We start from the raw sequence: 14,223 nt of genomic DNA, 5'->3' as shown, positions 1-14,223 counted from the left end.
TAAAAATTGACGATTCAAAACCTGACAACGAATATTCAAGGATGTCAAATCCAAATGGAAAAATGTGCAGTTATAAAATATTATCTGAGAACTATAAGCCTTGGAAAGTGATGTGATGTTCAACGTATTTTTGTTGAGCACAAATAATTTCAAGAAAAATTCTGACAACTCCTATACTAAACAGTAAAATTTTAGGACGGATTCAAGTCACTCGAAGCTGACTACCTTGGATGCTCATTCAAATCAAACCAAATGCACCACACATCGGTGGGACGACAGCTCATAAGTTAATAAATCAACAATAAGGCAATATAAATTAGAACGGACACACGAATGCATAAATTAGTGGCTTTGATATTATTTATTGGACACTGAACGAGATGCATATTATTCGAAAAGCTTTCTACTGGGTGGTGACTTAAATACACATGTGCGAAATGCAGAAGCGGATTCCTTTTACAAATGCAATTTCGTTGCGGCAGATTTTTTTATCCGATTAATGTCCTCTGACGGAGCCATTGATCTTTCCTCAGTTTCCCCTTCCGCGGACCGTAGAAGTGAACGTGATGATGCAAAAATTGTGACCCTGTTTCACGTGATTCTACGGGTAGCTTTGAACGCAGCTTTAATCTTGTTTTTGTTTTTTTCTAGATCCTTCGTCTGTCGTTCATCAAGTAAAATAGGTTTTGTTGGGTGATTTTTTTCTTTAATTAAACGTTCACCCTTATTCTTGCGTTACTCCAACAGGCGCAACTCTTGGCCCCTAAATGGAAATTGAGCACATAAAAACGTGTGATATGTTATTGAATTAATGTGAAGGATTAAGTTAATGGATATGGAACGGTCAATTGCGGGTCGAGTTTAGGAGTGCGCGAATTTAATGCTTCATGCTGATTCGATCCGCACATTGTGCAACTTGATGCCGGCTGATGGAAATGTTACTGATTCAATCCAACGACAAGGGCAAATTTCAAATGATTTATTACACACAAAAAATGGGAGTTAGTTTAAACTAGTCAAAATATGACTCCATTTTTATTGTATGTATGTTGCACTGCATGGAATCTACGAGAACTAATAAGTAAAACAAAGTGTTACGTCCATTTTGTAGAAGATTTACCATTCTTATCGTACAGCTTGGCTAGTGACTATTGATAAAAAGAATCCGACTAGGCCAAGCCGCGTACATACGAAAACTGACTTGTAAGCTAAGTGTGTGATTAATTCTGAAATTGAGTAATTAATTGTTACTCGATTACTAGTTTTTAATCGGCGATGCCAGGGCTTTCTGTTTTTAAGTGCTCGATACAACCGAGTTTTAAATGTATTGAATTTCCGTTCTCGCTATGAATGTATTAGAGATTGTAAGATGGTAAGCATTTTTTCAAACCCGAACCAGACCCGTACCCGTTCGAAAATAAAATACTTTTACCCGTAACCGACTCGAACCCCAGACTAATTTTTCTTTCAAACAAGAACTCGATCCGTACCAGATAAAAATATAAAAATCTTTATCGACAAATACCCATGTATGTGTGTCAACATTTCTATAATTGAAACAAAATAATAGTACACTTCAAAGAGGAACTGAGAAAAAATTGGTCTATTTATGTGCAATGGGCAAAAAGTGGACACGCTTAGAAAAAGTTACTCAAAGTTTGAGTACTAGTTACTCATTTTCAAATGATACATGGAAACGTCAAAAATTGAGTAGTTATCATCAATGATATTGAGTAACTCCTACTCTAAATTTGAGTTTAACGCAAGAACTCGTTTTTTTGTTACTATTCGCAAGATCAGTCTAAAAGTTGTAATAACCATTTGTAGTAACAGGTTGTATTTTTTGTTAGTGAGATCGCGTATTTCGAGGGTGAGTCGTTATGAGGAAAAAGTGTATGATTGATGCCTGAGCATAACTGACATGTATGTTAATTTGCGATTGACACACTACTCCAAGCGACCACCACTTGATATAGTATTGAGTTCAATTACTTAATATTTTAATACAATACACTCAGAAAAGGAGCAATTTTTTTGCAAATTTGGTAAATGTAAAATAAAATTTCACTCAAAATTTGAGTGATAGTTACTCTATTTTTGGTACATGTACAAATAAAGTATCACTCAGTAAATGAGTAGATTTTACCCAAATATCGTTTCCAGTGGAAGAACTCAAATTTGAGTAACTTCGGAGTTACTCTAAATTAGAGTTGTTCCACTTTTTCTGTAGATGAGTGAGATCTTACTCATTTTTGAGTAACTATTTTTAAGCGTGGAAGCCAATCTTGAATGCTGCCATAATTTCGTGTTCACTTTAACTATAAGATCAATGTCGCTTTTTCAATATCGACCAATATGACATCTGTCAACATTCTCTTTAAAGAGGAATTCTTAACAATTCGGCACTCGCTGAGCGTTGCTCATAACAGTAATCAAAAAGTGTATGTTTTCTCTTTCATCAGGTGTTTAAATGTATGCAATGCAATGATTCGCTTGTAGTCCTTGTTGAACAGGTGATTTGTTGGTCGTTATTAATAAAACGCGAAAAACATAAAGCTAGCCAAACAAAACGAAAATTAAAAATTTGAAAATAAAATCGCGAAGTGAAAACTTTATTGTCTTTAGGTAACGTTTATGAGAATTATTACTTTTTGCATACCATTTTTTCAATAAAAACCCTTCTCAATCCATCTAACAGTATGACAATGCCTTTCTCTTGATATTTAAATAGTCTCATTAAAATATTTATAAGCTTATAACGTCGGCAATTTGTATTGTGAGCCTAGCAAATAATCTAATCATTGCTTTAAAACACGTCTAAGACTTTCGAAATCTATTCAGGCATCTTCGAGAAATATTGATTTTTGGACTTGATTAATGACGTAATAGTAGCTTCCAAACGAAAAAATTATCAGTGTGTTATCGGTTACGTCACTTATGTCATTATATCTCCGGAACCAGAAATGACAGCAATTTGATTTTCAAACTAGTGGAAATCGGCTCAGCCAGCTCCGAGAAAATTGAGTGGTAAGAAAATCTTTTAAAGGTGGACACATACATTTTCTGATCTCGTCGAGCTGAGTCGAAACGTGTATTACACTATGCTTCTCCGGAGCTCCGATCAAATGTCGGTTTCTCCGGCAATTTTACATCTTTTCTGTGGATAAAGGCAAAACTCAATGTTATCTTTCAACAAAATGCCATTGATCGATAACCTAACACACAAGCATATCTAGTAATACTCCATTATAACGAGACACCTCTTGTTGCTTGTCGAAGCCGAAGGTTGAAATTCTGCAAAGGGATTGTAGTACAAAGGTTTTACCTTGCTTTGTGTAGTGGAAATACTTCAGCGTGTGACCAAAAATAGAGAAGCGAGAATCGCGCCTGGCAAGTCGATGATAACTTGATTGATGCATGGTGAATTTACCAGATTCAAGGATTCACGAACCAAAATCGACAGCACAAGTCGTTTACAACAGGGCAGGCTCATTATCACGGATTATGGTAGGTGATCAGAATACATAAAATGCAATTATGCGTTCGGGATTGGTAGGAGTCCTATTGATAATCATGTAGATAAATAAAAAAACACCATTTAGCTGACCGATCGCTGAAATTACGTTTTCAGGTGGTAACAACGAACCGACGACAGTTGGTATGTACGAGAAAACACGTTCTACTGTCTGGTGCGACATGCAATAATGAGCAATCACTTTTAAAAGTATGCCAGCGAGCCAATCTGTCTGGCAAGTCAATCACAGTCTGTAATGGTATAGTAGTCTTATAACGAAGTAATGCAATAGAAATGCACTGGGAGACATTTGGAAGTAAATATCGCATGTTGTGAATAATTTCTATTTGATTTTTATAACTAAACAAATAATTTATATTGTGTTTTGAAATAGAAGAGTTATTTTGAGAATAAACATTTTTTGAACTTGAATGAGATTTATGTTAAGAATTTGTGCGTTGGATTCCACAGTTAATCATATACATCGTCTGCATCATGTCCAGACGTAGCAGCAGGTTCTACAGCAAATTGTGTTGAAATAGAAAGTCAAATTACACAAAAATGTAAAACTAAGGCTTTGCTCAAGTAGGGTTCCCCTGGTTGTTTGGAGCATCAGAATAAAAAAGCGAATTTTTGAAACAATCTGAATATTGAATTGAATTAGGTGCATTAAAATATTAATCGTGGGTACTACATATTACAAGTGTTCCAATTAATTTAATTCGTCATACATTAAATACATACCGTGATCGATATCCTGCTGGGCGGTCTTGTGGCAAATCGGGCAGATTTCATTCCGGAACATGCAGGAGTAACATCGTTCGTGTCCGCAAGTGTCTATAAGCTTTCTTTTTTTACCCTTATCGAAGGGCATCTGACAGCTAGGACAGAGCGCACCACCAGTTTCGTTCTCTAAAATTTTACGAATCGCCGCCAAATCTGTGGAAAAGTGAAAAATATGATCATCTTAGGAATTTATGCTTATCATTAATATCACAAAAGTTTTGAATATACCACCAAAAATATTTGCATGTGAAATACATGAATTTATATAAATGTAACTAAAACAAGTTATTAACTATATAATAATAATAGTTATGCAATTATTAGTTAATTCATTGATTCATACTTGCAACGGTTTTAAACAAAGGCATGGGAAAGGTACACACGTTATACATTATATATATATATATATATATATATATATATATATATATATATATATATATATATATATATATATATATATATATATATATATATATATATATATATATATATATATTCTTGAATATATTCAAATGAAATGACCATTTCGTTTTTCGTTGGTTGTAGTTGAAGACAGTTACAATCGATTTGGTTATAAAAATTTGAGTTCGAATAACAGATCGGATGAAAAGTTCGTATCGTTTCTATGAGAGGGCGTCACTAGAATTAAATCCATACCATTTTCAGTTAGTACCAACCTTCAAAAGATACGTGTATAAATTTGACAGCTGTCTGATTATTAGTTTGTGAGATATTGCATTTTGAGTGTAGCTACTTTTGTTATTGTGAAGAAAATGGAAAAAAAGGAATTTCGTGTGTTGATGAAACACTACTTTTTGAAAAAAAGTGACGCCGATACCAAAAAATGGCTTGATGAGTGTTATCCAGACTCTGCACCGGGCGAAGCCACAATTCGTAAGTGGTTTGCAAAATTTCGTACTGGTCATATGAACACCGAAGACGATGAACGCAGTGGACGTCCAAAAGAGGCTGTTACCGATGAAAACGTGAAAAAAAATCCACAAAATGATTTTCAATGACCGTAAAGTGAAGTTGATCGAGATAGCTGACATCCTAAAGATATCAAAGGAACGTGTTGGACATATTATTCACGAATATTTGGATATGAGAAAGCTTTGTGCAAAATGGGTGCCGCGTGAGCTCACAATCGATCAAAAACAACAACGAAAAACCATGCTGAAATTGAACGAATTGGGCCTCATCCACCGTATTCTCCAGATTTGGCCCTCAGTGACTTTTTCCTGTTCTCAGACCTCAAGAGAATGCTCGCTGGTAAAAAATTTAGAAGCAATGAAGAGGTAATCGCTGAAACTGAGGCCTATTTTGAGGCAAAGGACAAATCGTACTACAAAAATGGTATCAAAAAGTTGGAAGATCGCTATAATCGCTGTATCGCCTCTGATGGCAATTATATTGAATAATAAAAACGAATTTTGGCAAAAAATGTGTGTTTCTATTAAACGATACGAACTTTTCAGCCGAACTGTTATAATGCAGAGTTTCCAATATAAAGTTCAACGCTTTACAGTCAAATAATTATGTTGCCAAAACAGGATCCGTACTAAAAACAAATCGAGCAAAAATACTACGCTGAAAAGCAAAGCAAAGTCCTGGCATTACATTCCTTTTGTGTACTATGGATCCTACTGACACTAAGAATCGCGCTGAAGAGCACTATATTCTATTTGTCAATCACTCAGGAACGATTGTAAAAAAAAATTGTGTCTAATTTTCATTCCAAGCGTCATTTCATCGTGCTTCGTTCAAAACCCTTACTATTGGGATATGACGGAAAATCGAATACACAAAAATATCTCCATAAACAGTTGACGGATTCTTACAATCTATGGTTTCTTAGATTGGTATTACAATAAGGTATCTAAACTTGAAACTATATTTACTTTTAAAGGTCAATTGTGACAGATATTATCAAAAAACTGCTAATTATGACATAGAAGTTTGTTTAACTCGGAAGGTATTCATCAGATTCAAAATCGAAAACCATTCTTAATCCACCTAGTGGTGTGATAATGCCTATCTTTTCTTCCATAACAGTCACATGAAAATATATTTCATACTTTTATTAAATGATTTCGGATACTAATTGATTCAGATTGATTCGAGTAGTTCACAAAAGCATGCTTCAGTGTTTATGTCACACAGTCAGCTTCATTTTTTCCAAACTAGTGCTTGACATTTGCGTTGCCTATTTGTATGAGAACAGTGATGCTAATCTAAAAAAACCCTCCTCAGTCCACTTAGTGGAATTTTCATATATCTTGAAAAATCACCACAGGGGGGAGTATATGAAATTTTCGAAAAAAAATTTTTGATGCCAAAAGGCTTAGAATTGCATGAAACGTCGAGATTTAGTGTTATCTCGAAAAAAAATTTTTTTTTTTAAATCGACTTATTGGGAAAAAAAATATCAAAAGTCCCAGAAAGTTGATTTTTTCAAAAAAAAATTTTTTGAGATGACACAAAATTCGAAATATAATAAATAAACAATAAATATAAACAATAAACAATAAACAAAAAAAAATTTCGATTTTGGAAATTTCATTGTGCTGTTTCAAGATCGAAAATTTTAAAATCTTAATCGCCGAGCAGCACCCCTTACGCATGTCCGATTTAGCTCAAATTTTGCATGAGGAAAGCTCTAGCGCTTTAGGTAATTAGAGGTGATCCCAAAATATTGGCACCCTTATATATATATATATATATATATATATATATATATATATATATATATATATATATATATATATATATATATATATATATATATATATATATATATATATATATATATATATATATATATATATATATATATATATATATATAGCTATATATATATATAGCTTTCAAACGAGCCTAAGTTTGTTAAAATCGGTTCAGCTATCTCTGAGAATATTGAGCGCGTCAAAATACACACACACACACATGCATCCACACACACAGACATTTTCCGATCTCGTCGAACTGAGTCGAATGGTATATAACACTATGAGTTTCCGAGGCTTTCCACCTCTGAGAAAATCGAGCGCGTAAAAATACAACGCTTTTTATCGGTTACGTCACTTATACAATCATATCTCCGGAACCAAAAGCCACAGCCATTTGATCTTCTAACGTGATCAATGTTCCGACAGTAGCTTTCTAGCGAGCCCAAGTTTGTAAAAATCGGTTTAGCCATCTCTGAGAATATTGAGCGCGTCAAAATACACACACACACACACACACACATGCATCCACACACACAGACATTCTCCGATCTCGTCGAACTGAGTCGAATGGTATATAACACTATGGGTTTCCGAGGCTCCGTTAGAAAGTCGGTTCTTCCAGCAATTCTAATACCTTTCTATAGAGAATGGCAAAAATGGCGTACATACTGCCAGTAAAATCTTTTATTTGCAACTAAGTTGGTCAAAATCGATCTTTCCATCTCCGGGATTCACGCCATTTCATTTTTCACACATACACACACATACACAGACATTTGCCCAATTCGTCGAGCTGAATTGATAGGTATATGTTACTCGGCTCTGCGGCCCTGGGAAAAGTATTCCAAAGTTCTATACCTATTTTTTATATTTATTAAAAATGGTAAAAGTTAACGATATTTATTTTCATAAAAAAATAAATAAATAAAAATAAATAAATATAAATATGATGAGTCGAAGACGAAACGTAAAAACTAGAAATAAGTCATGTGCACTTTGCACAAAACGGCTACCCACGAGGTACCAAACCCCCAAATGACGAAAATCTGTTAGCGGTCAGTATGCCGTCGAATTTGTTTCGTTCTTTCGGCACGTCAGGTTAGACATAGCGCCTCGGCGCAAATAAGTGTTTTGCAAAATGCATTAACTTTACGTCTGCTCAGCGGATTATGTTGATCCGGGGGTTTTGCATCAGCAGTTCAGCATAATCTGCTGATGCACTGATGAGTCGAAGACGAAACGTAAAAACTAGAAATAAGTCATGTGCACTTTGCACAAAACGGCTACCCACGAGGTACCAAACCCCCAAATGACGGAAATAAATATGATTTTCACATGTTTTCGGTTGTTTGACTTTTACTATTTTTTTTTTTTTTTAAAATAACTATTAATTGGAATATGAGTTAAAATTAAATTATTAAGATTTAAATTGGGTGTTCAGCCACAAGTGGTGACTTTTCAGCCCTATTATATATATGATTTGGCAATGTTGCTCGAATATCAAAAATACAACGAATGTCTATGAACATCGCTCGCTTTCCTTCGCCTTTGTTCGATAATCGTTCTGGTATTCGGACTTGTCCGTATATTCGGGCGCGAACGAAGCCGACGCTGCTTCGTTACTCGCACGAATATCTATTCCTTGCAGTTGTTATTCGCATTGGACATACCCCCGAATGACTTAACGCGAATATCGAACGAATATTCATACAGCGATCATCGCCAAACCTAATTCGCGATGATCGTTCGTGCTGTCTTTGAAACATGCAAATTAAGATGTTTCCCCCCGCACTATTACCATAGTCTTATGTGTATGTGATGAACCATATTCCAGCATTCTCCCATTGCTGCTACGCAACGAGATAGGATGAATTTATTAGATGAAGAATGCTTCGCGAAGAATGGAAACCAACGATCTTCGCCGTGACGCTATTCGAACCAATTCGAAGAATAAAATAAATGAACGAATGACAAACGAATGTATAAAACGAACATGCACGATGTATACCAGCAGCGAAGAATGGATTAGTATATTCGGGTTCTCTACGATTATTGCTTATTCCTTTCGCACCCTTCTCTCTTTCGAGCAGTGAATAGTTCAACGTTGTTCGAGACTGGCATATTCGAAGGCAGTATAATCACAGCGAGGAAGATGAATGAATTAGTTACACGAAGAATATTTGCAACATTGTATGATTTGGTTATTACCATGAGGACATTATTTGCTTCCGCAATTCTGAGATTTTTGTGTAGGGAAAATTCTAAACCTACTTGTATTGTGTAATGGGGAAAAGGAACTTATATACTAACTTACTAACTAATACAGAGATCGAATCGATTCAATTGAAGATTGCATCGATTTTTGTCGGAATTTGCTTATAATATTATGTGACATTACATCTAATGGTTCTATATTTGTGAGTCTGTGTAACTCATTTGTACTAAACCAGGGAGGACGCTTCAGAATCATTTTCAGAATTTTATTCTGAATCCTTTGAAGCGTTTTCTTCCTGGTGGAACAACAGCTTGACCAAATTGGTACCGCATAAAGCATGGCTGGTCTGAAAATTTGTTTATAAATTAACAATTTGTTTTTTAGACAGAGCTTAGAATTTCTGTTTATAAGAGAATACAAACATTTAATATATTTATTACACTTTGCCTGGATTCCTTCAATGTGATCCTTGAAAGTGAGATTTTTGTAATACGTTAAACCTAAGTATTTAGCTTGATCAGACCATGTCAATTCCAAGCCATTCAATTTGAGAATGTGACTATTGTTTGGTTTAAGAAAAGAAGCTCTTGGCTTGTGAGGAAAGATAATTAATTGCGTTTTTGCTGCATTTGGTTTAATTTTCCATTTTGACAGATAATCACTGAAAATATTTAAACTTCTTTGTAGGCGACTGCAGATCACTCTTAGATTTCTACCTGTGGCTAACAGACTTGTGTCGTCACAGAATAGCGATTTCTGACAACCAACGGGTAGATTTGGAAGATCAGAAGTGAAAATATTATACAAGATTGGAGCTACACTCGAACCCTGCGGAACACCGGCTCGTACGGGTAGCAATTCAGATTTACAATTCTGATAGCTAACCTGAAGAGTACGATCAGTTAAATAATTTTGAATCATTTTGATCAAATAAATAGGAAACTGGAAATTAGACATTTTTGCTATTAAACCTTTGTGCCAAACACTGTCGAATGCTTTTTCTATGTCTAGAAGAGCAACTCCAGTGGATAACCCAGAAGATTTATTTGATTTTATCATGTTCGTTACTCTGACAAGTTGATGAGTAGTTGAATGTTCATGACGAAATCCAAACTGCTCTGGTAAAAAAATTGAATTCTCATTTATATGAGTCATCATTCTCAACAAGATAATTTTTTCAAAAAGTTTACTGATAGAAGAAAGTAAGCTAATTGGGCGATAACTTGATGTTTCTGCTGGGTTTTTATCAGGTTTTAGGATAGGAATTACTTTAGCGTTTTTCCATCTTTTTGGGAAGTAAGCTAATGAAAAACACTTGTTGAAAATTTTAACCAGGAGTCTCAAGGCAACATCGGGAAGATTTTTAATAAGAATATTAAAAATTCCATCATTACCAGGAGCCTTCATGTTTTTGAGTTTCCTAATAATTGATTTAATTTCATCAAAATTCGTCTCAATAATGTCATCGTGTGATAACACTTGGGTTGAAATATGATCATACTTCAGTGAGACTTCATTTTCAATAGGACTCACAACGTTTAAATTAAAATTGTGGACACTCTCGAACTGCTGAGCTAGCTTTTGAGCTTTTTCACCATTTGTAAGAAGTATTTGATTTCCTTCCTTGAGAGCAGGAATTGGTTTCTGAGGTTTCTTAAGAACCTTAGAAAGTTTCCAGAAAGGTTTAGAATATGGTTTAATTTGTTCAACTTCTTTAGCGAAATTTTCATTTCGCAAAAGAGTAAATCTATGTTTAATTTCTTTTTGTAAATCCTTAACTATGTTTTTCATAGCAGGATCACGAGAACGTTGATATTGTCGTCGACGAACATTCTTCAACCGAAAGAGCAGTTGAAGATTGTCATCGATGATAGGAGAATTTAATTTAGTTTGAGCTTTGGGAACTGAAAGATTTCTAGTTTCGATAATATAATGATTCAAATTATCAATTGCTGTGTCAATGTCCGCAGAATTTTCTAAAATAGTTTCATGATCCACATGATTTTCAATGTGAGATCTGTAATCCAACCAATTAGCTCTATGATAGTTGAAAATAGAACTAATTGGATTAATTATAGCTTCGTTGGAAAGTCTGAATGTTACAGGAAGATTATCTGAGTCAAAGTCAGCATGAGTAATCGGTTCACTACAAATGTGACTTTGATCTGTTAGAACCAGATCAATTATAGACGGGTTTTTCACGGAAGAGAAACAAGTAGGATTACTGGGATGAAGAACTGTGAAGTAACCAGCTGAGAGTTGATTATGAAGTATTTTACCATTACTGTTATTTTGCCTACAATTCCACTGGACATGCTTAGCATTTAAGTCCCCTATTACGAAAAATTTCGATCGATATCTTGTAAGTTTTTGCAAATCGCCTTTAAAGAAATTTATTTGTTCGCCGGTGCATTGGAATGGCAAATATGCTCCAGCGATGAAATAAATTCCATGAATGGTTTCAACTTCGATTCCCAAGCTTTCAATAACTTTAGTATTGAAAGAAGGTAAAATTCGATGTTTAATTTGCCGTTGGACAAAAATGGCAACTCCACCACCCATTCCAGTAAACCTGTCAAATCGATGAACCACATAATGTGGATTACTTTTCAATTTGACATTTGGTTTAAGAAAAGTTTCTGTCACAATGGCAATATGGATTTTGTGAACTTTGAGAAAATTATAAAATTCATCTTCACTCGATTTCAAAGATCGAGCATTCCAATTTAAAATATTCAAATAATTATTTAAAATCACTGTTAAATTTTAAATTCATTATAATATTATTTGCAAATTTCCATCCGATTTGAAATGCTTCAAAAAGTGATGAAGTCGAATTCATTTGGATGATCATTTGAAAAAGTTGATCTTGTAGGTAGATCATTTTATTTTCAGTTATATCGCCTAAATCGACTTCATTTAAAGAAGCGAATGGCATTGAAGGAATATTTGTAGGTAGACTGCCATTAGAAGAAGATGATTTGGCCGGTCTACCTATTAATAAATTGTTTTCGTTAGAAGAAGAACTGCAAGGCGGTCCTGTGTTTTGATTATTTACATTAGAAGAAATAGGTGATAGATTTCTACCTAATATACCAGCATAACTGACATTAGAAGAAGATGATGGCGAGGTCGATTTACCTGTCAATAAATTGTTTTCGTTAGAAGATGAATTGGCAGGCGTACCTGTATTTTCAGGTATGTTCTGTAAATTTAAGGTCGTTGATTTGACTTGTTGTCGAAGCGAACGAGCGTTTAAAATTTTTTCCCTGACAGGACATTTCAAATAATTGGATTTATGATTTCCATTGCAATTTGAACATGAAAATTTATCAGTGGTTTCATTCATTGGACAAACGTCTTTCGAATGCGATTTACCACAATTCAAACACCGTATATCCATATGACAATTTTTGGTTCCATGACCGAAGCCTTGGCAACGACGACATTGCGTTAAGTTTGCAATACGATTATGCCGTTTATAATGTTCCCAATGAATTTTAATGTGGGAAATGAAACGTACTTTTTCTAAAATTTTCAAATTGTTTACATCACTTCGATTGAAGTGTATTAGGTAAAGTTCATGGGAAATTCCAGAGCGTTGTTTAGAAGTACCATTCGCTCTTTTTTTTCATAAGTATTACTTGGGAAGGGGCAAAACCAAGCAGTTCTTTTAGTTCATTTTTAATTTCATCAATACTTTGATCATTTGATAATCCTTTCAAGACAGCCTTGAAGGGTCTGTCTGATTTTATATCATATGAATAAAATTTATGAAGTTTCTCGGACAAATATCGAATAAGACGTTCGTAATCTTCCAATCCATCCACCAAGACTCGACATTCTCCTCTTCGTCCGATTTGAAATGAGACTTTTACTTCCGGGAGAAAAGTAGAAAGCTCAGTACGGAATGCTTTGAAGTCGGAAATCATCACCGTCACTGGTGGCATAGATTGATGTTTCTTCCCAGAACGACAAGCGTCCATTTTGGGAATTTTTGAAGAATTTTCTTCTATGTCGCTACAATCGGATTCAGGAAGAATCTCGTAAATATTGTTAGACGGCATAGGATCAATGGAAGGGAAATCCGTCCGTTGTCTTTTATTTTTACATTCAGATTCTATAAGATCGTGAATGTTATTAGAAAAATGTTGAATAACGGATTGTGATTTATTCCGTATTGAATTATTTTTAGCCTTAGGCTTGTTGCCTTTCCGGTTGGACGCAGGCATTTTTTAAATTAATGAAATTTTAAATTGAATTAACTAGGCTAAATTAGTCTTCAATTAGACTCCTAGCTAGCCTTAAAAAAGGCTGATTAATTTCTTAGTCACTCTAATATCACTTTTTGTATCACTTAGTCACTCTAATATCACTCTTTGTATCACTTAGTCACTTGGTTAGTGATTCAGGTAGCCTTGAAATAGACTGAAGCCTTGAATCAATGAAACTCTAGGTAGCCAGAAAAAAATTCCAGGAGCCAAGAGCTATACGCGTGCGGTGCGAACGACTGTTCAACACCGACTGATTTTACTAATTTTTATTTATTGCTATGAATATACATACTTCTTCTAAAGATCAATTTGAAATCATTGGGTCAGGATCATTTTGAGTATTAAAATATTTCGTTTTTGGAGAAAGACACCTAGAACACGATGTTTTATTATATTTTTCATTTAGATTTCATTTCGTTTAATGCTCTTGGCATGCTTTCATAAATGTTTTCAAATTTATTGGAAGAAACTTCATCGGTCCGCGTACTTTTGAATAGTATCAGCGATTTTCTTCTTCCATTCTCGCTAAAACATATTATTAGGACTCACATTGAAGATCGCAGTCTTTCTAAAACGTGTCGGTAGACATTTGAATATTTGAACCAGCATTTCTGCTCGGTAACATCAAAACAAAATTTATGATTGCATCCTAGTCGTACAACGCATATTGGAAATAGGAGACAAAGCATGTATCTAAATGTC

General features: G+C 34.5%; 1 protein-coding gene across 5 annotated transcripts in view; it reads right to left on the bottom strand.

Moving 5' to 3' along the window:
* The window catches only part of LOC131433055 (protein TANC2), a 199,318-nt gene that overhangs the window by 28,540 nt on the left and 156,555 nt on the right, over window positions 1-14,223 (bottom strand). For all 5 annotated transcript variants that reach the window (XM_058599800.1, XM_058599798.1, XM_058599801.1 and 2 more), the window contains one exon: window positions 4,259-4,453. In XM_058599800.1, the coding sequence (XP_058455783.1) occupies window positions 4,259-4,453 (195 nt within the window). The remainder of the gene's footprint in view (window positions 1-4,258; window positions 4,454-14,223) is intronic.

This window comes from Malaya genurostris, chromosome 2 (genome assembly GCF_030247185.1).
Source record: "Malaya genurostris strain Urasoe2022 chromosome 2, Malgen_1.1, whole genome shotgun sequence".
Classification (NCBI taxonomy): Eukaryota; Metazoa; Arthropoda; class Insecta; order Diptera; family Culicidae; genus Malaya; species Malaya genurostris.
This window is presented reverse-complemented; position numbering and strand designations above follow the sequence as displayed.